The sequence below is a fragment of the Platichthys flesus genome, chromosome 10, assembly GCF_949316205.1.
Source record: "Platichthys flesus chromosome 10, fPlaFle2.1, whole genome shotgun sequence".
Taxonomy (NCBI): Eukaryota; Metazoa; Chordata; class Actinopteri; order Pleuronectiformes; family Pleuronectidae; genus Platichthys; species Platichthys flesus.
This window is the reverse complement of record NC_084954.1, coordinates 13435300-13460055: the sequence shown is the minus strand read 5'-3', so window position 1 is coordinate 13460055 and position 24756 is coordinate 13435300. Positions and strand designations below refer to the sequence as shown.

Genomic DNA, 24756 nt, shown 5'->3' with positions numbered 1-24756 from the left:
TGCGGCTCTGTCTGTCAACCAGCGCCGACCCAGAGGCTCCACATCCCAGCTGTGCTCGCCAGCTGTGGCCGCCGAGGCGACAGTCGGAGCGGTGCCTTACCGAGGGGAAGGTGGTCGTCGTGTCGGGGTGTTGTCGACTAGCTGCTCCTGTCGTTACCCGGGTGTGTTACGAGCCGAGGACGAGGCGAAGAAGAACACCATGTTTGGAAGTTGAAATGGCGAAAAAAAACCTTAACAAACAGCCGCTCGTCGCCTGAGAAGAAGTTGGTTTTAAAAAATCCAGAGGGGGGTAACCCGGAGAACGAGCACACGGCGGCGGGGAGCTTCTCTCAGGCGGGCTCCAGCATCCTGAGCGCCCGCTGCTGCCCGGGAGGAAACACCAGCTCACAGCCGAGGGTCCGAGGGTCACACAGCGACGAAACGCGACCAGCCGCCGGGGATCAGCATCACTCCACCGCGGGACTGAGGGAGAAAAGTTGCATCAGGAAGGCCGGTTGACAACCCTCCGTGAGTCCCCATCCACACACACTGCTGCCCTCTCACAAACAACAAACATCCACACGGAGCTCAGCCTCCCCCGGCTCCTCCCCCTCAACCCGGCCGCGAGTCACCGCTGAGGAGGAGGACGGGCTCCGTCTGTGGTCCGCGGACCTACAGGCGGCCGCTGGGAGGCCTGATGTGACACTGTGGTTTCCCGTGTCAAATCACACTGCACCCTTCAATGCGTGTCTGGGGCTATTATCAAGATTATATGACCTACTCTTTGATCAAACACACTAATGCTGGCATTTATATCACATTAAGTACCAAATAAAACTATTTAAAATCCACATTTAATGGGTTGATCGTGCCTCATTACGCCACCTAGTCTTTCAAACAGTCTTGGATGGTAGGCTTACATAAGCTGCTTTTAGAAATGCACTGAACTCTCTCTGTATTTTCTATGGAGGGAGTGCATGTGTGAATGCAAATGTCTGAGTGAGAAACTCCGTGGTTTCTGCAGACATGCTCTGCCTGACGTCTTAGTGTAAAGTCTGTGGAAATGAAAAGAGAATCTGATGTTTGAACACAACAATGGTATCATCCACTGCTGGACTCACTGCGAGCGAGGGGGGGTTGACGCCTCTAACGCGTGACAGACGCAAAAATAGAAAAAACATATCTACTGGTGAAAAAGCGTTGCGACACGTAGGAGACACCAACGAAGACGTCTAGAAAGTTTGTGGTGATAACAGCTGACGATTTTTTCATTGGTGCAGTAAACATGATCACGTGATCTCCGCAGCAGAGTTACATCACTTCCTGTCCCTGCCTGCTGTATCTGTCTGCTCTGCCTCTCGCCTGAATAACACTGAGGATCTAACTCGAAATGTAAATATATTAAAATGTAACACCCTCTGATCAAGGGTGGGGGGGCCCTGCCACCAGCAACTGCTCAGGAGTGAGAATCTGTTGAAAGCTTGTTTCATTTTCAAATATATGTTGAGAATAAACCCCTAAACCACCACATTATCTACCATTCAGAGATGTCCCTGTCCCTCTGCTGTCTCACTCACACACATCATCTTAACCGCTGGCAGCCGCCGGCTAGGGTCCGTCGTGCTCCTCAGACACGGTTTGGTTCCAGCTGTCTCTGCCCCAGCCGCATGTGCTGGCAGTTCAAACGACTCAGGACGATCGTGGCCTTGGCCGTCAGGAAACTCCAGAGGCGAGAAGCCTTAACTTCAAACGACATTCCTGTCAAAACGTGTGCGTGTGCTTCCACTGGAGTCGTGGCTCAGAGCTCCACAATATAGACACTCGAATAATTTTTTTTGTATCTGTTAGACAGATTCATATTCAAGGCTTAACCCCAATGCCATGAAATAGTCCCTGATTTATTTATCCTATTGCTACACCATATGATGCAATTTTAGGAAATTAAATATAGATATGATTAAATATAGTCCGGAACCATTTAAAAAGATTTACATCATCAACAATTCAAGTCATCGGACAACTCAATACTTCTTGTTCTATTACTCCTGACTCATAGCTCCAGATTCCAGTTATCTTTAATCTAGAAGCACACTCAAAAGTGTAGAAAACAAACCGTTCATTAAGTTTAACTAGTGTAAGTGTGATAAGCCTGTTTTACAAACAGAGTTTGTATGATGTGGATTAAAAAAACAGTTCTTTACTCAGAATAGCATATTTAGCGTTAAACAATAAGGTGGATATAACTGATTATTTTTAAGAAAGATTTAAACAATGTTGAAGTCAAACCTTTTTTACCAGCACTTAACGTATTTACAGGAACTCATATACGACATGTATCATCAGAATCACAGACATGACGGTCGATTATTGAATGACTCAACATGATTCAGGAACTTAGACAAAAACAAATGCTATTGACAGTAAATGGTTCTTTAAATGGGGGCACAATTCTTCTTATTAACTGTGTTTCTACTGAAAACATAACTTGCAGCGAGGTCACCTCACACACACGCCAAGTTCAGTTCTCCTGTGATGCAATTTCCTGTTCAGCTGAATGAGCACAGATGATTGCATCATCGGCCTACTGTTCCTTTGTCATCTGTCCTCCTCTTAACACCCACACACACACTCACACACACACGGGCACATGCACACACTGACACACACCTCCTCATCGTGCTCGCAGTGGTTTTGCTCATTCACTCCCACAGTCACACAATTATCCACTTTCTCTGAAAAGAAGTCTGGCTGAATTTCATGTTATGTTAGAGGACTTAATTGTTCAAGCTCACTTAAAGAGAATGAGATATTATTCTCCCTGCAGCTTCATGGTCGGCCGATTCACTTGTCCTCGGGTAAGTAGGGAGACAAAGTTCAGGTGTGTTCAGATCGGAAATGGAGCATCACACACACAGTAACTGCTTTCAGACATGTGACGCAAATGACCGAGTGAGAGCCTCCCGAGTTTCCGCAGACTTTCTCCTTCAGGCCCCCTTGTATAAAGTCAGCAGAGAGGCAGCAGAAGTGGATGTGAGAACACAGCGGGGGGTCCCCCACTGGATTCACTGATGATAATTGATGATTGATTGGTGATAAGAGCCGGTGTCGATGTGCTATAAATAGAATCATGTGACCTCCTCAGCGGAGTTAATACATTACATCTGGCTTCTGCCTGCTGCACCACCCCTCACCTGAATACTGCGGAGAATTAGCTGCTGTTGTGAAGGTGTCTGAGCAGAGAACCTCCTGCTGCCTTGTGCATGTGTAGAAGGAAAAACTGTAGAGAAGCTCCAGGCCCAGACATCCGGATATCCTCTGCAGGACACGTCTGAAAAGGACTTGAGATATAGCATGTCTGTGTGTCCATCTAGTTTCTACCCGAAGCTCCCAGTTCAAGCCGGGAGTCTGGCCGGGAGCATGATTGGCCTGCCGGGCATGTGAAGCTATCAAATGGCACATGGTTTGCCTAATCTGTTGGAAAGCTGTGGATGTTGTCAAAGGCTGCTAATGATCTGTAAGCCCTCCAGACTAATTCCTTAACTATGGCCCTTGTTAAATAGCGCCATGACATCTGGCCCGGGCCTCGCGTTTGTGTTGGGAAGTGGGCGGACATGATATGGACCTTGAGTCCGAATCCAAAAACAACACAGGCTTGATTCCCTTCCTGCCAAGGCCTCATCCAGGCTGTATTGTTCCGTTGAGAGAGCCGCACAGGATGAGAGAGAATAGGATTAAAGCCTCATCAAACAAACTATGGACACAATTAACATGTATGGAGTCTTCCGCAAAAACACATTGTAACACATCTCAGGAAAGGTCCGCATACACTTTTGTTTTTTCCCAGCAATCATTCATTCACCTATGTTTAGAGGTGAGAGGCAGCAGGGCGGAGCACCCGGGCCGGTGGCAGCCGATAAAGGCGGCCAGCATCTTCTCAGCCACCACATCCATCCTGTCAGAGCTGGATGACTCAGCTTCTCAGAGGCACAGGAGTGTGGGAGGTTTTCTCCTGCGGTCGGCTGCCTCCGTGAAACACATCCTCCATCATCGAAACAGTGCAGCAGCCCACTTTCCCTCCCAACCCTGAATGACAGGCTGGAATTGAAAACACTCAACAGCGGGGGTACACTGTGCGTGGCCTACACATTCCTGTGCAGAATGTGCAGGTGCGCGCATGTGAGGACAATACAGCCAAGAATACAAATCCTTTCTGCTTTCTCCAAGGAATCATTAGTCAGAAGTTGTTGAGACTGTCAGTCACCTCTCTTGTTTGCTGTGATTCATTTGAAGGCGTCAGGAAGATTTTCATAAGATGAAAATGACTGATGAAGCCTCTCCGCAGCCGAGCAACGCTACTGCTGAGAATCCCTCTTTGAAACCCATCCTGTGATGAGGCTGTTTACTGTCTGTGTTGTCAAACCTCAGGAATGTTTTTATTTAATGGCAGCTTAAAAGAGGACTCAATATTATGCACACATGTCCCACTGGCAAAGGGAGAGAGAGAGAGAGAGAGAGAGACATCAAATTCCAACAATTTGGGAAAAACAAACTGAGGGCTCTATCCATAGATGAGCTGAATGCAATGTAGGAGAGTAATTGCTATAAACTAATAATGATGATAATAATAATAAAAACATTGCACTGCAGATTCAATTCTAAGAACACAGTGATAAGTGAATGTGACAGCGTGCCACTCATTTATCATAATAATATTATCTTTTAATGTGGTATTGGGAGAAGTTTACATGATGTTTGTAGCAAGGCCAACATTTAAAAAAAAAAAGCTGCAGTTGTTGAGGCTAAATATAATCCAGTCATGGGGCCTCACTGTGCAAGTTAGAATCAACTACAAACTGGAAACACACTGGGACGAGCTGCACCCACTCTGTGTGCACAACCAAATATCCACTATGAGCTACACTGTTAAAATGTTTAAAAGTATAACAAGTTTGAACTTTTAAGTACAGGTGAATGTTATTGATTAACAAAATGGTGAAAATGTTATGACCTATTATAGGTTGACCATTATAAAAGGGACACAGTTCAGCAAACTAATTACACATGCTGATAATATCACTGGTAAACAGCGTTGTAATTGTTATAATCCATTTATTTTGAGGGCATATGTTGGCTCTAACTATTCATTTCAGTGGCGTAGAAAAAAATGTGTAAACATTTATAATTTTAATCTGTCACTGGATTTGAATTGTTTATCTCTGTATATGTGCTTTCAGCCTCTTTCCAATGCATTAACTTTACATTAGACGTCATTGATCCCAGTCTGTGGCCTTGACCTAAAGACATTTTGGGATCAGTCAATAGCAACTCTGCTCCAATCCAATTTGCCCAATTTTAATCTAAATTGGATTAAAGTTGCCCCAGACAAACAAACTCCATGATCAAAATACACCGGTTACTTACAAGAGGAGGCCTCCAGTATTCATAACTGCTTAAATTCATAACTGCTTAAATTCACGGAAGTGAATAAATAATGTAACATGGATATATGTGACATATTGTGAAAAGCTGCACAAATCCGGAAACTGTTGACAGTGCACTTTGCATAACCCCCAAAAAGATGACATGTTCAAAAGACACAACATAGAACCACCCACTAATAAAGCATGTTCTGAAATTATAATAAACATTATAACAAATGTAAGAATATAGCGTGATGTGCTGTGATGAAAGAAGAAACACAGAACAGAAATAATATCAACATTCTTTTTGACATTAGGTCTAATGAATGCTCTGGATCGTTTCTCTGAAGAAAGAGAATCCATGAGGAGGAAGTGTATTGATCTGTCCACATGCAGAGAATGGGGGGGGGGGGAGAGATCACTGACCTCTTTGTGAATGACGACATCATTAAAACTGATGCTTGTGTTCGTGGTCCCAGGAGAACGGTGATGAAAGCGCTGCACTTCAGAACCGAGACTACAACACGAGCACGAATGTAGCCGGGTCGTGAATAAGTGGGTTAAACCTGTACGTCTGGTGTCTGATGGCTGCATTCAACGTCATTAGTTCGGAGAAATCTAAGTTATCGAAGGTAAAACTAAATATTGACAATGCTGTTCAGTCATAAGGTTAAAGAGTCTTCTCACCGGAGCGAGATGTAGTTCAGGAACAATCTGAGAGAGTGGGTTTAACAGGGAGTGGGTCCTGGACACAGTTGAAGTGGAAACGTAATAAACCTGTTTCCTCCATCACTCATCACCTGCACAGCAATGCTGATAACTGTACAAATATATTGTCATTAAGAATATTAACATTAACAGCGTCAGGGTTAATATTCTCAATTATTCATTATAGGAGTATCTAATTCAGCAGTTCAACACCCTAAACGCAAATGATGTATATCATTTAATAAGGATTGTAGGAAATCAGAGCTGAAAGTGAAGGACTCTGAACATGCACAGGTGTCTCCTGACTCCTGAGAAGCAACTTTGTCTTTTCAGTGAAATATCTGCACTGATGCAAATAATGTGATCAGACAGAAAACAGCCCGGTTCTCTTATCAAGTGTCCTCTGGACTTCTGTGTGTGAAGAGAAGGAGGAATGTCACTGTAGTGACAGTGGGCAGTTCATCCTGAATGAAAATCAATAACAGGCAGGTCACATAAGCAGTTGATGTTTGTTTTATTGGCCTAAGATTGTCTGGACATAATGCAACGCCTCCGGTGTTTAACGATGTTCATCGTACATTTATTTTGTGACATGTGCAGCACAGAGTATAAATGTGTATACTGAATAAAAGAGAGACATGGAGTCATACGAAAAAAAGGCAAGTTGATTTTTTACAATGAGCTTTCAGGACATTTTGAATGGTCTTTTCAGACTTTTCTTTTAGAGCGTTTATCTAGATTGAAAAAAATATGCCCATAGACATGAATGGAGGACAGTAACAAACAGAAATGTGTACAGGTTGCTTATGTAGCCTCTCCTAGAGATCCTCTCACCCTGGCACTGCCACGTTTGATTACCAAAGCGATTGTTTTCTCAGCTATAATACAATGCATACAGGATTTTTTTTACATTGAAACATCAGTTACATCTGCCATGTTCAAATATTTGACCCCATTAACAAAATATGTATAATAACAATAACAAATTTTACCAACAATAAAAGCATTTGTTATATTAGTCAGAAAGTCCCATCTATTGCTATGCTTGATAGAGACTGAAAGAATCATGTGCGTCCATTGTACAACGGTTTATATACACAATGATGAAAAAATACAGACATGACACAAGTGCTTAGGAAACACAAAGTTCTTCTGTGAAAGTTGTTGAGGCTATGATTGATAAATTAGACACTTCTTCCTCTGACAGACGCGCTGCTCTCATGTTGATTGGCTGGTGCAATGCTGCCTCCTAATGGCCTAAAGCACACACTGCAGTTTAACATTTCTTCTGGTTCTCAGAACGGACAACTTGCTCGAGTCCTATTGCACAATTTTATCTTCCAGCGATGGAGACATATACATTTCATTTTAAAAAGTCAGCATTTCTCTTCCCCACAACTGTTGGCAAAAAGGTTCAACTACTGTACAGTGTCACATTTTAAATAAATACTCTCCATTAACAAAATGTTGATGAGTATATTAGCATTTATAAAACTGAAAAACATCTTGATGACTCATCGACTCAAAAGGAACCATGTAATTCAGCACCAACATCTGGTGGCAGCTTTGGCTGAAAAAGTAAACAAACAGAAACAAATATGCCAAAAAAACAAAAGAATTAAACGTAGCAATCCGACACCAGCAAGTATTAAATATTTGTATTAAACTGAGCTTTCAAATCCTGAACCCACTTTTTTTAACAGGGCCCAGATGCTTTACATATATATTTTGTTTATGTGGATACTCCTTTAAAAAAACAAAAAAACAACATTTTCTGTCTTTTCGATAAATAAAAATAGAAAAACACAGAAATTTTTCGTACACTGTCAGGGTCGGTCACACAAGTCCTGCCTCTCCTCCTGTCATAATTTCCCCAAGTGAAAGAGAACTTGGCAAATAATGTTCACCACTCCAGCGCTGAGCACAGAGGAAATGGAGATGTCTAATAATCGGCTCTCGTACAGCGCAAACTCCGTTTTGTTCTCCTCCACTTTAGCCATAGCCAAGAGGCCTTTGGCTGCCCTGCACATCATGTTTATGCTCGGCGGGTCCAAAGGGGGATGCCCCATGTGCAGTAAGCTGTGAGGGTTCTGCTGGTACTGCGCCATGCTAACACCATCCTCCAAGAAACCAACCAAATTACCCACACTGCCCTTCTGCACGGCTATGGCACGTGCTGCTGTGGGGTCTCCTTGTGCCAGGTGGGAGAGGACAGCCACCGCCATTTCCCTGTACACCTGTGCCTTCCTTTGTCCCACGAAACGGAGAAGGACAGTGAACAGTTTCTCCTGTCGGCTGAAGGGCGGCGTAGCTAGCAGGAGGTCGACGTTGCCATCCTGGATACTCAGCTTGCAGAGGCACTCCAGCACCAACCTTTGAGGAGTGAGCAGGGAGTGGGGCGCTGCTGACGGGAAGGGGTCCTGGGCTTCAGCGGAGGGGCACACCATCCAGTGGAGGAGGCCGTCCAGGATGGGGAGGCAGATGGTGTCTGAGAAGGTGGAGAGGTCCAGCTGTCCAGAGATGTTGGCCAGTGTGACCATGGCGTTCTCCCTGAGCAGACTCAGACACTCCCACCACCACTCTTCTTTGCTACTTGACAGCCCCTGCTCGCGCTGTTCGTCTCTCTGGTAGCTAGGGGGCAACCTCATCCTCTCCGGATGCTGGTGTTTCAGCAGGAGCAGCCTGCCCAGGAGAAGAACCAGTGCAGGATGGCGGGACATGTCCAAGTCGTTGCCAGGGATGAATGACAGGCTCCTGACGATGTTGGAGACGCAGAGGCACCGCTTGGACAGTGACTCCTGCCAGGCGCATATTGTGGAGAGCGGAGCCTCGTCCAGGCAGCGAGGCTCATCCTCAAGCAGGGTGATGTGGTCCAGCTCCCCGTCCGGATGCACCCGGAAAGGGTAGGATGGCAAGGAGCGTGCAGGGTGGGCGTAAGAGAGGGCGTCAACACGAGCACACAAAACATCATCAATGGTAGCGGTGATACGTTGGAGTGGTTGTTTCTTCCCGTCCTCCATATTTTGTTTCTGCTTGTCCTCCTTTCTTGTTTTCTCATCCACTCTGGCAGGTGGAGCAAGCCGGGGTTCAAAGTGTGTCTGGATGTGTGCGGTGGAGTCGCCGCCCCCGGCCTGCCAGTGGAGCAGCCCACTGGTGAACTCAGTGACGTAACCTAAGCGCTCTGTCATGTCCTCAATCAGGTCCTCTTTGTGGACGACCTTGATGGGGAGCTTATCGTATTTGCTGGCTTGTTGAGGTTTAGGTTGTAGCTCAGTGACAGGCTGCTCCGTAGACTCCTTTTTACTCTCTGCTCCTTTTTCACCCTCTTCTTTTTCTTTCCCCTCTTTCTCTCTGTCTTCCTTGTTCTTGTCCTCCTTCTTTCTGCTCGCCTCACACTCCTCTTTTTCACCGTTCACCACAGAAGACTCGGGCTCTGCAGCAGCGGTCGGAGCTTCCTCTGTGACGCCTCCCGTTTGCTCCACCTGCATTTCTACTGCTGGGGCTGGCTCTGACTCAGGCTGAACAGCAGAGTCCGTCTCCTGCTCAGGGATGGGTTCTTCTTCCTTCTGGTTAGAAGGAGGATCCAAAAAGTTTTTATGAGCTACAGTTCCAACCTCAAACTCTTCCAGGATCCCAAAGATTTCGATCAGGCAGCGGCGGAAGTGCTCCACAATGAGCTCGAGGAATCCAGGTAACTGCTCAGACAAAGATAACATATCATCAGTTTCAGCAATTGAAGCAGAAGGGTATTAGATTAGTGCTGGTGAATGCTACATTCAAAATCAAATATTTTTTTTCCACATCAAATATAAATACATTGTTTAGAACATCACTATAGAAAAGATTTATCTACGAGTTTAAATGCCCTGTTCATCACACCTGATATTAATATACGTCCTAAGAGATCGGATCACGAGTGGACAACTCTAAGTTTGACTGTTTGGACCTGCTATTAAAATGTGTCCTGAATTGTCACCTGTGACCACGTGTGTTCCGATCTCACTCCCCGCTTTACATAGATAATCACATATGTAATGATTGTGGCAGAGACAGACAGAGAGAACAGACAGAAGAGAGCGACACCTCCAAAAGTAGTGAACGGATCTCAAGAAGGTGTTCAGGATGGATTCATATCTGAACTTAGAGCTTGTAATCATATCACTCAGGATGGATGTTAATACCAGATCTGAACGGGTTCAATCAGTGAAACATTTTGGTCTACCTGTCCCAGCATGCTCCAATGAGCTTAACAGATCTCTAAACAGATCTCTTTGTCTGTCAGTCAGCAAGCAAGGTGTAGCCATCAAACTGGTTTTACCTGAGAGAGGTTGAAAGAGGCCACGGTGCTGTCGTCATACAGCAGGATGTTGATGGTGTCTAGAGCCCATGTGCTCTCTGCCAGCAGCCCAGACTTCAGAGACATCATTACGCGCCAGGCCTCAGGCGTTCCTGGGGTTTCAAACAGTGGGATGTATTAGAACCAGGGAGAGAATAAAAAATGATCAGACTGTCCAAATGATAAAAGGGACACTGAAGAGAATAGATCATTGAAATTATTTTAAGATATGCTGCTGAACTAATGTACTTAATTGGATCATCAAAATACTGTACTGAATTTACTAAATGTGAATCCAACTCACCAGTCTCCTTGGAGGTGAGCTTGCGACGGGGCTTGAGGATGGGCATGGAGGCCTCCACTGACCCTGGTGGGTAGTTGAGGTCCCTCCTAAGGTTGGGAGGAAACTGACCCATGGATCCACCGCCCTGTGAGCCCATCATGGCCATCCCAGGCTTACTCATCTTCATGGGCGACATGAACTGTAGTTTGCTGGGTGACATCCGAGAGTCCAGGGAGCGCTGGAAGGCCCCTGGGCTGGGTGCTCTGGGCAGGTGGTTGGCCATGGAAGGGGAGTTGGAATAAGACGATGGCTGCCGTGACAGGGGCGGCATGCCACCTGCTGACGACAAGTAGGGAGACTGACGGTGCCACTGCTCCTGCCCAGGCCGCCCGTCCATGTCATCTCTACCAATGGAGCCGTACGGTGGCATTTGAGAGGGCGGCCCCTGTCGGTTGGGGTAGGGATAGCCCAGGTCTGTCCTGGATGGCCACATGTTGGGCCCATCAGCACCTTGGTTGGGAGTGGGCCCCCCGCCCATCAAACTGTGCTGGCTCTGTCCTGAGGGGCCTATGCGGTCGCGGGCGTAAGGGTAGGGGAACTGTCCCTGTAAGCCTCTGTGTTCAGGGCCTGAGTATCCACCAGTGTAGTGGTTGTACATGTCCGGCTGCTGGTTACCATACTGCATGGCATACATTTCGCTCTCATGTCTCTTGGGTGGGGGGCCGTACATACCGTCCATGGGCCTTTTGTAGCCCTGCTGAAGCAGAGTTATCAGATATATTTTCGTTAGTAGTTTTAATATCACTGATCTGGTAGATTTATTCTCACTGTATGACCTTGGTCATATTTGATAACACTCATGAACATGATCAAACTCCGCAAGTCAAAATTTAAATAATTTATAAAGAATTCATACATTGTTTAACATTATCTCATTATCTTAGTTCAGAATCGGTTGAATTTTAGGATGTTTTTCTAGACTGTCTCATGTAAGACTACTGTATTTCCATCTAACAGTCAGAGGTGCGAGCTGCCTCTCACCTGCTGTTGTGGGTACATCCCAGATGGATGCATCCCATATGGCACGCTGGGATACTGCTGACCGTAGCCGTTGTGTCTGAAATAGAGGGGGGAGAGGATATACAGTTAATCACTTACTGATATCTGATATTACCTCACATTTTCGTTATGAGAAAACGCAGATGCTGACCTCTGCTGTGAAGGGTATCTGCTGGCAGAGTACATGCTGCCCTCGCTGTTGGACGGCCCCAGGTTGTTCTGACCCCCAGGGGGACCCATGCTCCCCTCCATCCCCATCACATGGTCTGGTCTGAGGATCACACAACAGGGATATCTTCATATAACTCACAACACACCACTGATTTAAATTCTGTTATAAACACATTGTTAGGCACATTAAACCAAAAAAACAACACTATAGCAGGCCTCATGGCTCATGGTATATACAGTATACATACATATATTATAGGTTATATTATATTATATATTATAGGTTATTGAAGTTCACCATCTTCTTCTGGCGGACAGTGAACCTACCTCCTGTCGTAGCCTGGCCCGTACGAATACTGTGATCTTTGGCTCATGCTCAGAGATGATGGGGGTCGGCCATACATGTCCTGCAGACCACCACCAGGCATCTGACCTGGTATGTAGGGATCAGCTCCAGCCACTGTGCAGGAAGAAGGCAAAATATCAACATCATGAACAAAACTGAAAAGAAAACACACACAAATGTATCTACATTTAAGGCATGCAACTTGCACCTTTAACAGCACAAACTATTTCTTCTCCTAACCAGCAGATGGCAGCATTCCTCTATGAATATTCGCCATGTTCCATGATTAACTCTAACTGTTGTTATGCAGCTAACATCCACCATATTATTCATTCAGACTCCATTCTCTTCAGCCTTCAGAGGAGCTGCGATTCCTTTCTAAAAATGCCGTTTGTTCTGAAAACTAAACCACATGAGTTGGTCAAAACAGGTGCTTCTCAGCGGGATGGAGAGGATGAAAGGTTGAAAACGAGGAGGATGAAAAGAACAAACAAAGTTAGGATGAGACGAAGGCTAAGATACACGAACGTCAGACGGGCTGGTGTGTTTTTCAATAAAGGGATGTGTGGTGTAACAAACAGTTCTCGGCTCCTTTCATAGTTCTAGCAGCAAAAACACACACACACACACACACATCTGTCCTGATCTGAGACAACATGGCGACGAGACAATGAATTAAACGAGACACACGAAAGAACAATGGCTTTTGGATGCATGAGACATTTTCATGATTAAAACAGTTTTTTTCATAAAACAGGTCCAGGCCTTAGCGTGGGGGTGAAAGGGTGTCACAGCGTGTGCCTCACTCACTCTTCCTCATCCCGGCAAAGGGGTCCTTGGCGTCGTACTGCATCCTCATCATCATGTCAGGCATGCTGAGGCCCTGCTGGTAGGGAGCTGAGGGGGCCAGGGAGGCAGCCCGCTTTACGAAGGCCGGGTCGCTCACCTCCGAGAAGGGGTCCTGTACGCTCACACTACTCCTGGATAAAAAGATAAGGTAGTGTATGAGGGAATCGCCGATTAGGGATTGGACAGAATGAAAACATGGAAGGAATGAATTGTGAAGTAAGGAGCTTGGTTTTACATTCAATACTTTAATTACTGAAAAATAAATGTTTGTTTATGTTGTGACCGAAATCAGTCACTCATTCACCCCCCCCCCCCACAATGAAAATAACACCACAAATTGTCTCTGCCTGTATGTGATTGCTGCACATTCAAAACATGTAATATCTATGTTGGTCAGTTCTTATTAGACTGAGTGAATGAATGAATAAACAGAGAATACGACTTAGTTATTTTCAATGAAGGCTTTTCTGTTTTAATAGTGACCATTAGTATATAACTTCTCACAAAAATTGGGACAGCATTATAAAATGGCAACCTCACTATATAGGGGCTAGTATTGTGGGTAGTGAGTGAATTCAGACACGGTCTTAGTCATTTTTAAATGTTAAAACTACGGATGTTTAATCTTGATATGAAATACACACACCTACAACTTAAAATAATTACTTCAATTTGGGACGCACAAATTAAGTAAGTGTTTTTTAAAGTTTGCTATTATGTTAAAGTAACTTGTTAATTAAAGGTGAAAAACCTTTCATTTCATGTGATTCTGACTAAGAGTTCCTTCAACTATTTTATTTTTCTCGTGTCAAAAAGTACTAGTAGTTTTGTCATAGGTAGTAGTGGGTGTAGTTTGTTGTATATTCAATTTAAAAATGCATTCAGTAAAAGAATAAAAGCTTTAGCAGCAAAACCAAAGTAATCTGACCTCCCTCAAATAAAATTCTATATAATTAAAATATAATGACAGATGCATTACTGTAGAATTTAGCAGGATTTTTATATCTGTTATAGTCAAACAGGTTTTAATGACTTTATGGGCTGTAAGTTAGTTTTATCTCAAACAATGCATCATATTTTAAGAACATAATTTGTCTGATTGATATTTTAAGTTGGTAATTATTGTGGCTGTCAATTCAATTTAAAGCAAGTTTATAATATATTTATTATTTCATTCAAATGTTGTCTAATGAAAGTGTAGAGTAACCTGACAAGTACGTCAAACTATATTAAGGTAAATGCCAATGTTCATCATTTTCTTTGTGTCATGTATGTCTCTCACATAACATCACAAACAAAGCAAACAACAGAATGGGGTCTCCTCTGCCAGGCTCTGCAGACACATCTGTCATGATTCATAATCATCCAACACCGTGAAGGACATTTTACTGAAAACTAAGAGACTTTTAATTATCATATAAAGAGCAAGAAAATACAATACAGTCTTTCATTTAAATCTCATTTAAGCTGTTCCTCTTCATGGAGACCCTCACATTTAACTGCTTGGGTGATGTTATATATTATTAATAATAATAATAATAATAATAATAATAATTTGTACTGAACAGTACCAGTGTTGATACTTGTGGTAGCAACAGCAGCAGAGTTGTGCAGCATGTGTGTGTGTTACCTGTTGGGGGGCAGCGGTGTGACCTGTCCCAGGGGGGTGGTCGCTGGTGTGGGGGGTTTCAGGTCACCTGCTGCCTCGGCTGTGGAGCTGCTGCCAGACGACTGTGGTGTCTGTGGGCCTTGGAGGGAGCCGCCCGAGTTTGCTGTGAAACAGAAAAGAAGTCGCGTTCTTATTCTTCCAAATCATAAATCAAGTTTATTGTGAAAAAACGGTAACACATTCAGTCCTAAACCCCCCGCCCCATAGTGGTCCTATAGCGGCAGCACAGCACTGCATTAGGGAGATAATTCTGGACTTAGGGCCAAAGCACTGACATGAGAAGTGAGGCTAAGCAAATATCCGACATGAGGGCTGAGGAGATGGGAATGGAGGGACTCTGAAAGAAGGGCCAGCAGAGGAAGAGGAGAGGACGCAGCGAGGACAAGAGAAGGGAGGGATTTCTCCAGGGAAATTGCCCACTCCAGCTCTTTATTTGGAAGCTGTTTGAAGATGCCTGAGCTGTTTTTATTTATGTCTGCCATCGGGTGGATGAGGGGTTCATGTGGAGTCCTGAGCTGGGGGCATGAATGTATCTGAAGAAAATATAGTGTACAAATATATATATATATATATATATATATCTACCATTATGGTAAAATCAATGCTAATACCTAAGCAAACATCCCATAAATAATGCATGAGTGAGGACTTTGAGGAAGCTGGTGCTGATGACTTCCTCCTAGGAAAGATACTTCCACCTCACACAGACTCCAAACTGGAGGTTAACACTGGGTTAGTGTGCTCTCTTGTTATGACACCATATTTCTGTGAATCTCTCGCTTCTGATGACGAGAAAATGATGGAGTGCTGAGCCCACCCCACAAAGACCCCCCCGCCCCCCCATCCCATCCCATCCTGCCAGTTAAAACCAAGGGATACAAAGTCCCACAAGCAGGTTTAATGGAAAATGTGGAGTGTTCCGGCTAAAAGATGACAAAGACGGAGAAAGAGAGAATATGAAAGTATACTAATGAGCATTTAGCTAAGAAGGCATTCTCTGGAATAGCCTCAGTGGCCTTTCCCCGCGCAGCACGTTTTCACAAGAAAAAAAAGAAAGACTTAAGCTTTAAAAATTCATGCAAATTCTGAATAATTCAATGATACCCCCTGCCTTTATATCATAGGAGATGGAGAGAAAGAGAAAGTGAGAGCGGGAGAGAGACAGACAGACACAGGGAGAGATGGTTATCCCATGACGATGAGGAGGGAACGGAGAGGGGGCAACGAGAGGCCAGGGAGCATTAAGGATTCTTCACTTCCTGGGACATCCCCACTTCAGACAAATATGAATGCACACCCTCACGCACGAGTGGAAAAGTCCAAACCATGGCGGGGTTAGACAAGGTTAAGAGATTCGCAATTCCTCAAGAGCACGAGAGCAGACGGACAAATGCATAATATCAGAGAGGGTGGGGTTATGAAGACAGAGGGGGAGCTCGAACTTAAGTGCCCTCTGTTCCATATTTAGAAAAGAGGGAAAAAATGACAGAGGAGGCGATGTGGGTAAAAAGACGTGTGATGTGTGTGCGCATGTGCCTGTGTATGTGTGTGTGTGTCAGAGGGTGACATAATCCAGACGGGTGGTAGTGGTTAAGGGGAGGAGGGGGGAGAGAGGAGGGGAGGAGGAGGAAGAGAAAAAAAAAGTCAGTCAGCTGAACCAGGTTTGTGAATGAAAGGTGACGGCAAGGTCGAGTTTGTTTACATTCTACATTCCAGTTCTCATTAATCACTCCCCATGCCCCTCCACCTAACCTCCTGCACACACACACACACACACACATAGACACACACTCTCCCCACCAGCCCGCTGGACAAGCTCCCTCTGTGACATCATTGGCCTGTCAGTCTATATATAGGCTGGCACGGTGTCAGTGGGACAGTTTGGAGCAGGGAAGCACAGAGAGCAAAACAAGACAGAGGGAAGGGATGGGATTGTTTTAGCTTTTGAACCTTTGGTATTGATTTCTCTTTATAAATTAATTAGCGGAGAAAGTTTTAGAATTGGACCGTGCAAGTATTGTTTGTATGTTAACTTCAGTGTTTAAGTAAAAAAGTATCTGAATGATATAAATCACAGGAAATCAAGAAAATGAATTTAAATAAGTAAATAAAAATTGTATCTATATTAGGAATATGTTATCTTTGTAAGCTGGGCCTTAATGATGAAGCAACATTGCAAAAACAGAGTCTGTTGGAGCCATCCAGTCTACGGTTGGCGCGAGAAACACAAGCAGTCAGATACATGCAAATTGTTATCAAGTCATCAGTGGCTATAATATCTGAACAATTGGAGGGAAAAGCTTAAGTGAAAATGTTTAAATGATTAGGGTTGAATAAAACATAATGACTATTTCCCTGGAGAGCCTCGGAAAGGAGGGATGACTTTAAAAAGCATAACTGTTAATAAATGATCATTTCACTATATTTGTTCTAATTTCCTGATGTTCCTGCTCAGTAAATCACGCGGTAATATTTTAAAGCTGAGTTACATTTGCAAGCAGCCAACCGAGTGAAGACAATACTAAGAATAGTGAGAAATATCGGAAAGTAAGACCAAAGTTGTAACAGGAATTTCCCTTCAAATACAGGTATGTTTTGTATTTCTACTAACAAGTAGCCTTGTAGAGAAAACATGAATAAGTACTACAAAACCGAAGGGGTTCAGCTGTCAGGAGGACCACCTACTAATACATACGCAGATGACACCAAAAATATGGAGAAAATATCACTATAAAGTGTTGCAGCATAAGCCGTCTACAGTTGAGTACTGCATTTCCAAAAAGCAGCCCAAACATCACATGTATTAACCTTTCCATATTTCACAATGCAGACACCCTCCTAGCTGTGTGTAGCATTGTTCCATCAGGTGATGTGAGACTCTCAAACTGAGTAGATTAGATCCCCTTGAGAAGATGAGAGAGGCCTGACTTATAATTTACGTGTGCTTATATACAGCGTACTGTGTGCTTGTGTTGCTCATGTTCACTGTACGTATGTGCATGTGTGTGTGTGTGAATGCAAATGAAGGCACATGCTCTTTCCCACCCACCAGGAAAAGCAATCGGCAGTGTCTCCGGCAGGTGAAGTGCTCAGATGTTCTATTTAAAAGCCAGGGTCATTTTTCTCATCTCCCCTGCAAATTAGAGACGTGACCTCACCGCTCCATATCGCTCCAACTCGTTCACTCCCCGCTCCCGGCGCTCACATCATAATTGTGCACCGAGACACAGAGTGTGAACAGGTTATATACAGAAACAAAAATAAAAAGCACCCTTTGTGTTTCGTTGCTGCACCAAAAAAAACAAAACAATATTACTTAACCTCTCAAGCACTGTAATCAAATAAAGGCAAGTCCCTGCTTTGAGGTGCAAGTGATGATTGCATTGCAGCTCACCTTCATTAAACTAAGAATCATCTCATCAAAACAGTGTTAATGTTCATTAATCTCTAAGGGTTTTAAGTTGTGTTCATGTAATCACATGACATCCCTGGGTGCTATTTTTAATAATGAAACTAATACTAAGCGGCCGAACAGTAAATTAAAACTGTTCAAGGGGAAACAGAGAAGCCCTAGTGGTATCCACCATGTACATGTTGAGGTTTATCAACAGTTGCCTCAAACTAAATCCAATAAGGTTGCATTGTATTGAGGAAAATTGTCACGGATGGATGGATAGTAATCCTAATCATAGGTAAACAGGTAAGAAGAAGATTTCTGGTTCAGCTCCAATAATGTGTGGAGTTTATATCTCCTCACCATGTCTGTTTGAGTTTCCTCTGGGGATTCGGCTTCCTCCCACAGAGTTTTGGGCCTAGTTTTGTAAAAATGGTCGTGTGGACAGATTTTTTAAACATAGGAAAAATAATCTGCAATCGTGTAGAAAGGGCCTGGGATTAGGTTAGTTGGAAACTTAAACTTGACTGTAGGTGAGTGTGTGTGGCTGTGGTTTCTTGTCTCTGTAAATTGGTCCAGCTGGTCGATAGGACTGTAAAAACACTATATAAACACAGTCCATTAACTTTATTGTCTATTATACAGTATCTAATCCTAATATAATGAAATGTTTCAAAAATGTGTGAAATAAAGATATACGATTCAGACCCAAATAAACATGACAACAATTATGATAAAAATAATAATAAAAACCACCCTCCCTTACTTATATACACATATTTCTTTAAGACATCAGGAGAAAATCTGATCTGGGAACAGAGGTCTGTGGTTAGTGCTATCTCGAGTGTCTCACAGGAGGTTCAGGGAGTTGACGTGGTGGATTTATGATGTGATTTCCTGTTAAATCTTTTTAGATGTTGTGTTAAGATAATATAACCCTTTTAGTTGGATCTTGGCAAGCTCGCACAGCAGCTCACACGACATGGCTCAAACTAATAACTCTACCTTCTGCAACTTTGCCTGATAACAAAACCTTCAATGAGGAACAAGATTATTCCACTTGCAAATATTTTATTTATTTATTTGCACTTGATAAACAATAAAAAACTAAGTTTGATATCATTATTTAAATATTTGTGCCACTTTCCAGTCATCGAAGATGCTAGAGTTTTTGGACACAGCTGCGCAGACTTTACTGGAGTGTTGTTGGAAGCCACATTGCCATGAATGCACATTTCTTTGATGCTTCCTGACTACTTTATTTTGATCATCAGCACCTGTTGTTTAGCTGCTGACAGATGGGTAACTGGAGACCTTGGAAAAAACCAGTGCTCTGATATCAGGCCTTACCAGGTGACGGAGGCTGGATCTTGACCTGCTTCCTGTTTTCCCCTGCAGCCACGCTGCTGCTGCTGCTGCCGCTGCCGCTGCTGCTGCTGCTGTCCGCCGGCGGCTCCTCTCCCCTCTCCATCTTACACTCGTAGGCAAACAGATACTGGATGTACTGCTTCTTGAGGGTGCTGGCGAAGCTGCTCGACGTGCCAACGTTCAGCGTGGTGGACAGCTCACGCCACTTCTTGTTCTTATTTACCTGAGTGGTTGAAGGTTGGGAGAATGACAAGGCATGGAGACGTTAAATGACTAGCAGTACGATTTTAGGGTAAGGTGATGTATCTAAGTAGAATCAGCCTCAAACTTGTCATTTTGGTTTGAGTATTGTTGAACACATGCTGCTAAATTTAATCCAAACTAGAATTGCACTAAGTATAGTGCATATAGTACAACTGCCGAACAGCCCCTCATGAAACCAGATTTAAATTCACTAGATCCAGATTTCTATTTCGATCTGCACCAAATTGCACAAACTCATAAACATCATCCACTAAACATGCCCAATATATTCTATAAAAAATCAACTTAAATGCTATTTCACAATGTTAAAGAAAGTTAAAACAATTCCTTGATACGGAATCACAGCTAAATTAAATGGGTTATTTTCTGACTCGAACCGCATCATTCCACCAAGTTTTGTGGTAATCCATCTAGCAGTTTTTTCTTAATCCTGCTAAATAACAAACAAAACAACGGGACACAGACAAAAAAACATAACCTCCTTGGTGGAGGTGATGATCAAGTCTATAGGGGGACATTTAATATTTGTATATTTCCGAAAGCCACAGGGCTGTAGGTCACTCATGAGTAATGCAAATTATTTTTGCATTGTCTAACAGCAAAAAGCAATAAACTATATATTAACATAGGTATGTGGACCACATGCTTTTAATACTGCAACAAATTCCAATTAGGAGAAATCCTGATTCAACAAACTAACAGTTTGGAAGAGGCCGGGACTTATTCCTTTACAGAACATCTCTGCTCATTCCTAACAGATGCTCTCATGGGTGAATGGCTGCAATCGCCTGCAGGTAGTTTCCATATTGTTGTGGAAGAGCGGAGGCTGTTATAGTCACAGATTAAAGCCTGCGGTTGTGGAATATGATGTGTAATCTTCTTGTGTCCACAAACTTGTAGTCGTGTGCGTTATGTTATCTCTTGTTTTCTCTTGGCTTCCTGTCAACTCTGCCAATTTAAGCACATAAAGCTTAACATGTTTTCTATGTGCTTTTTTTATTCACACAGGTTTTGACAGCCATGGAGTTTTGCTCAGAGCTTGTGTGTTGTGACATTTTCAGGAACACACTGTAGGTTCTCCGAGATATATTTCATGAATCTCATTCTCTCGAGCATCTCCTAACATTTACAAGCTCGCCATATGCCATGCTGCGGGAATGCATATGCTGTAGAATACTGAGTAGCAAATGCAAATGATTAAAGTGGAGGGACTTTATTGAATGTGACTTTATGTTCAGCTAAAAATACTTCCTAACTATAATCATATCTGTTATCTCCATCATCTTTAAGCATGTCGCCTATACGTTACCATGGCGAGGCCTCCTATCTCACGGACAGCCAAGTAGAGCTTCCACAGGTCCAGCGGCTTCTTGCCCACAATGGGCAGCTGGGAGACGGCCGTGCCCCTCTCCTCCATGAAGGTCAGGTATCGTTCCACCCAGCCCCGCCTCTCTGGCTCCAGCCCCAGCTCAAAAAGGCGCGAGATTCGCTCCCCACTGAGGGAGGAGGCGTTAGGGTTGGCTTTCTAAGAGGGACAGAGAGAGGAAATAAGGAAAGGAGAAAAACTTTGATTTAAGAATCTATTATACGGTTATTGGTTTTCTTTGCTGTATCCTATTGCTTCATCCTATATTTACACATTCTGATGTAGGCTGCTGTGGAATGAGTGACCAAGCAAAAATAAACACTTCTTTAGATCATTTTCCACTGTCTGTTTTTTGTTATAAGTTAATTTACTGCACATTCATGCCTCACGTTTGAACTGGTGGACAAAGTTTCATCCCACACAGCAACATCTGGCTTCAGCCCAGGTTTCTAAAGAGTTGGGTTGTCTAACAACCAGCTTTTGATCAAGTAATTACACAATAATCCTCTAGTCACACACAAATTCATCAAACTAAGTGGTTATTGTCCTTGGTTTGGTCTTTGTGCCTAGATTTTAATGTAATTCCAGATCTTTTGTCACACATCCAACCAACAGTGTCAGTGTCTCGTTCTTACGGGGCTAGAAGGGGTCTTGAGTGGCCATGGTGGGCTGCTGATGCTGTCGCTGTCGTCCCCGTGGTAGGAGGACAAGCTGGCCGGGCTGGGTGAGAGGGGGGAGGGCACGGGCAAGGCACCGCCTGGTGTCGCTGGCTGGGACACACACTGCTGGGAGCTGCTGCTGCTGCTGCTGTTGTTGTTGCTGTAACCGTCCTGTAGCTGGTGAAGAGAGAAAGAGAGAGAGAGAGAGAGAGAGAGAGAGAGAGAGAGAGAGAGAGAGAGAGAGAGAGAGAGAGAGAGAGAGAGAGAGAGAGAGAGAAGAAGAGAGCCAAGGACTTCAATTATCTTTGGACAAAAAAATTATTCTGTTTGTTTTTTTTCCTCCACTTCCTCAGTTTCAGTTTGACACAATGTTGTGCTCACTACTGAGACAGCAACAGCAGACCACCTCAAATAACTAGTGTGTGTGTGTGATCATAGAACTGTTTATGGAAACTACATCAAATAATAAAGTATTCAAGTCGATATTTGAGGAGGTTCGACTGTTGAGTATTTCCATGTTAAGATTTTGACATCTGTACAATTTGTTTCACTATTTGAGAATATCATTTTATAAAACCACCTTACACAAACATGGCTTTAATCACTTTTTAATATCCTTGTATAAAGTCATTAACAATTCGTGTGAACCTTCTTAGCCCAAATTCTGCTCATATGAAGTGAGAGTAATAAGCACCATTAAGCAATGTTGCTATGTTTAAATGACAATTTGTAATTTGGGCTACGCTGGGTTTCGCAATCAAAGCAATAATAAAACCTAGTTTGATGACGAAGGAGCTTGGGATCATGGGAGTTGTTGTCATCCCCGTCATTGTCAATGAAAATCGACCTGATTTCTCTGTGTTTTAACATTGTTGGGAACATTTTGAGTCAGAACATGAGGCAACAAAATATATACCTTTACACTTTAGAATTGATTCATATTACAGCTTTAAGGTACATTTTAAGGTTGAAATGCAAAGCAGCATTGCAACACATTCTGGTATCTCTACACTTCTAGTTAGATGCAAACAGTGTGTGTGTGTGTGTGTGTGTGAGAGTGAAGAGACTGAGACAGCCTGACAAGAGCTTCTGGTCTGTGTACAGAATGCTCATGTCAGCAAAACCTTATCTTTCCCCTCCCTCTTTTTGTCTCTACCCCCCCCCCCCCCCCCCCCATCTCTCTCTCTCCATCTCTCCCTGTCTCTTGGCAGACAGATCATCTCTTTTGGGAGCACTGGGGGTCTTTCTGGCTGCTCTGACTGCCTTAAATAATTCAAAAGGCCCTACAACCCTAATCAGCAAAGAAAAGACAGGGATTTGGAGTGAAACGAGGTGTAGTGGATGTGATGGAGGTGTAAGCGTGTGTGTGTGTGTGTGTGTTTGTGTGCGTGCATGTGTATGTCTATGTGGGAGAGAGGTTGTTAAACAGAAACAAGGGGAGGGAGTAAAAAAGGCCATAGTGCAGAGTTCTGTTGTTGCTGAGCTGAGCCAAGCCGAGCAGCAATTGTGGGGCAAAATGAGAAGTCAGCAATGTGAGTTGAGAAATACGTGTGTGTGTGCGTGTGTGTGTGGAGACACTGACAAAGTAGTGTTTAAGAGAAGGATGGTGTGTGTTTGTGAGGAAGTGGAAAGGCCAGAGTGCAGCTTTCTGTGTTTATGTTTATGTGCCTGTGTGTGTTTGTGTGTGTGTATGCACAGCATTTCCGTGTTGTGTTTAAATGTGTGTATGTACATGTGTACTGCGGATGCCGAGCCCTCTCTTTCTCTCTTTTATTATTTACAACTTGTGCTGCCAAGACATTAACGAGCAGAAAGAGAGAGCTTGGGGCAAAAACAAAGAGATGAAAACATCAGGAATGGTAAATGTTAAACAAATCATTAAATATGGTGGGAAAACAACAGTAATCAGCCCACTGTGCTGAGGCAGCAAATGCTGATTAGATATGGTTTGCTTCATTAGGAGATTGATGAGAAAAAAGAAAGAAGAGCACAAAGAGACGGTAAGGAGGTCAAACCTTTGGTTTGTGAGGCTCGTTGACGGGACCTGTGTCATCTTTCACGTCTGCTTTGGGTTTCCCATCCGGGCTCATCATTCCGTCTCCTGACATCGCCAAGGCTCCTTCACCAAGAATGAGAAAACAGTTACAGGATTGTACTAAACTTTTCACAAATGCTAACATGCACTTTTACTATTTCGCTGTAGCAAAACTATCTCCTATAAACCCCATCATTTTTGTTAAAAACAAATTCACAATAGGTGTTCTTTCACCACAGTGGAACGAAGGGGCAAGCTTTAAATGTTTTCACAGTATGGTCAATTCAACATGTTTTAACATTCTTTTAAATGAGTGGTGCCTTCTTTGTGTGCAGTGAAGGCTGCTAGATAATGGTTCGTATAATGTCATAGACAAAGTCAGACATTGTGAAATGGTTTAATGTCTTTCTGCAGCTGAAATATTACATTCTTTCTTTTGGTTCTTCTCAAGGCCCGTCTAGAGCCTGCAAAGGGAAGATACTGAAAAGACTGCTGCTTAAGTAAAGACAGAGAATGAGATAAAACCCCCACAAAAAAAGCAAACCAGTGCTCTCTTCTCGCTGGCTGCACATCCTCGGCATGGGAGAAATCATACATGTTCGCACATATTCAAAAGTGGTGACAGAATGGGAAGGTTAGCATTCAAGAGACGCTGGCTGACAGGGAGAATTGTTTCTGTTTTCAAAGACATTTGTGTGCCTTCATGAGGTTTCTAATTCAAGAAGAGTTAAGATCTTTAGGACTAATTTTAATAGAGCCAGGCTGCATATTTCTCATCAACAGAAAGCAGGGGGTCCTTGGATACAAGGCTCTCCTCTGTATTCTTCCCTTATGCTGCTGCACAGTGGGA

The 24756-nt window shown here is 43.5% G+C and overlaps 2 protein-coding genes across 5 annotated transcripts in view; both read right to left on the bottom strand.

Moving 5' to 3' along the window:
- The window catches only part of zdhhc14 (zinc finger DHHC-type palmitoyltransferase 14), a 38026-nt gene extending 37467 nt beyond the window's left edge, over positions 1-559 (bottom strand). For 2 of the 3 annotated variants that reach the window (XM_062396983.1, XM_062396984.1), the window contains exon 1: positions 101-555. The gene's annotated coding sequence lies outside the window, so the exon portion shown is untranslated. Of the gene's footprint in view, positions 1-100 lie in introns of all 3 variants that reach the window. The other variant, XM_062396985.1, reaches the window with a different exon arrangement.
- Positions 560-6597: 6038 nt separating this feature from the next.
- The window catches only part of arid1b (AT-rich interactive domain 1B), a 166129-nt gene continuing 147970 nt past the window's right edge, over positions 6598-24756 (bottom strand). Inside the window, exons 11-22 of one of the 2 annotated variants that reach the window (XM_062396981.1) lie at positions 23887-23990; positions 21848-22048; positions 21156-21371; positions 19565-19805; positions 14782-14923; positions 13113-13282; positions 12284-12416; positions 11937-12056; positions 11768-11843; positions 10748-11483; positions 10426-10556; positions 6598-9802 (exon numbers count right to left, since the gene is read on the bottom strand). In XM_062396981.1, the coding sequence (XP_062252965.1) occupies positions 7970-9802; positions 10426-10556; positions 10748-11483; positions 11768-11843; positions 11937-12056; positions 12284-12416; positions 13113-13282; positions 14782-14923; positions 19565-19805; positions 21156-21371; positions 21848-22048; positions 23887-23990 (4103 nt within the window). In that variant the 3' untranslated portion in view covers positions 6598-7969. The remainder of the gene's footprint in view (positions 9803-10425; positions 10557-10747; positions 11484-11767; positions 11844-11936; positions 12057-12283; positions 12417-13112; positions 13283-14781; positions 14924-19564; positions 19806-21155; positions 21372-21847; positions 22049-23886; positions 23991-24756) is intronic. The other variant, XM_062396982.1, reaches the window with a different exon arrangement.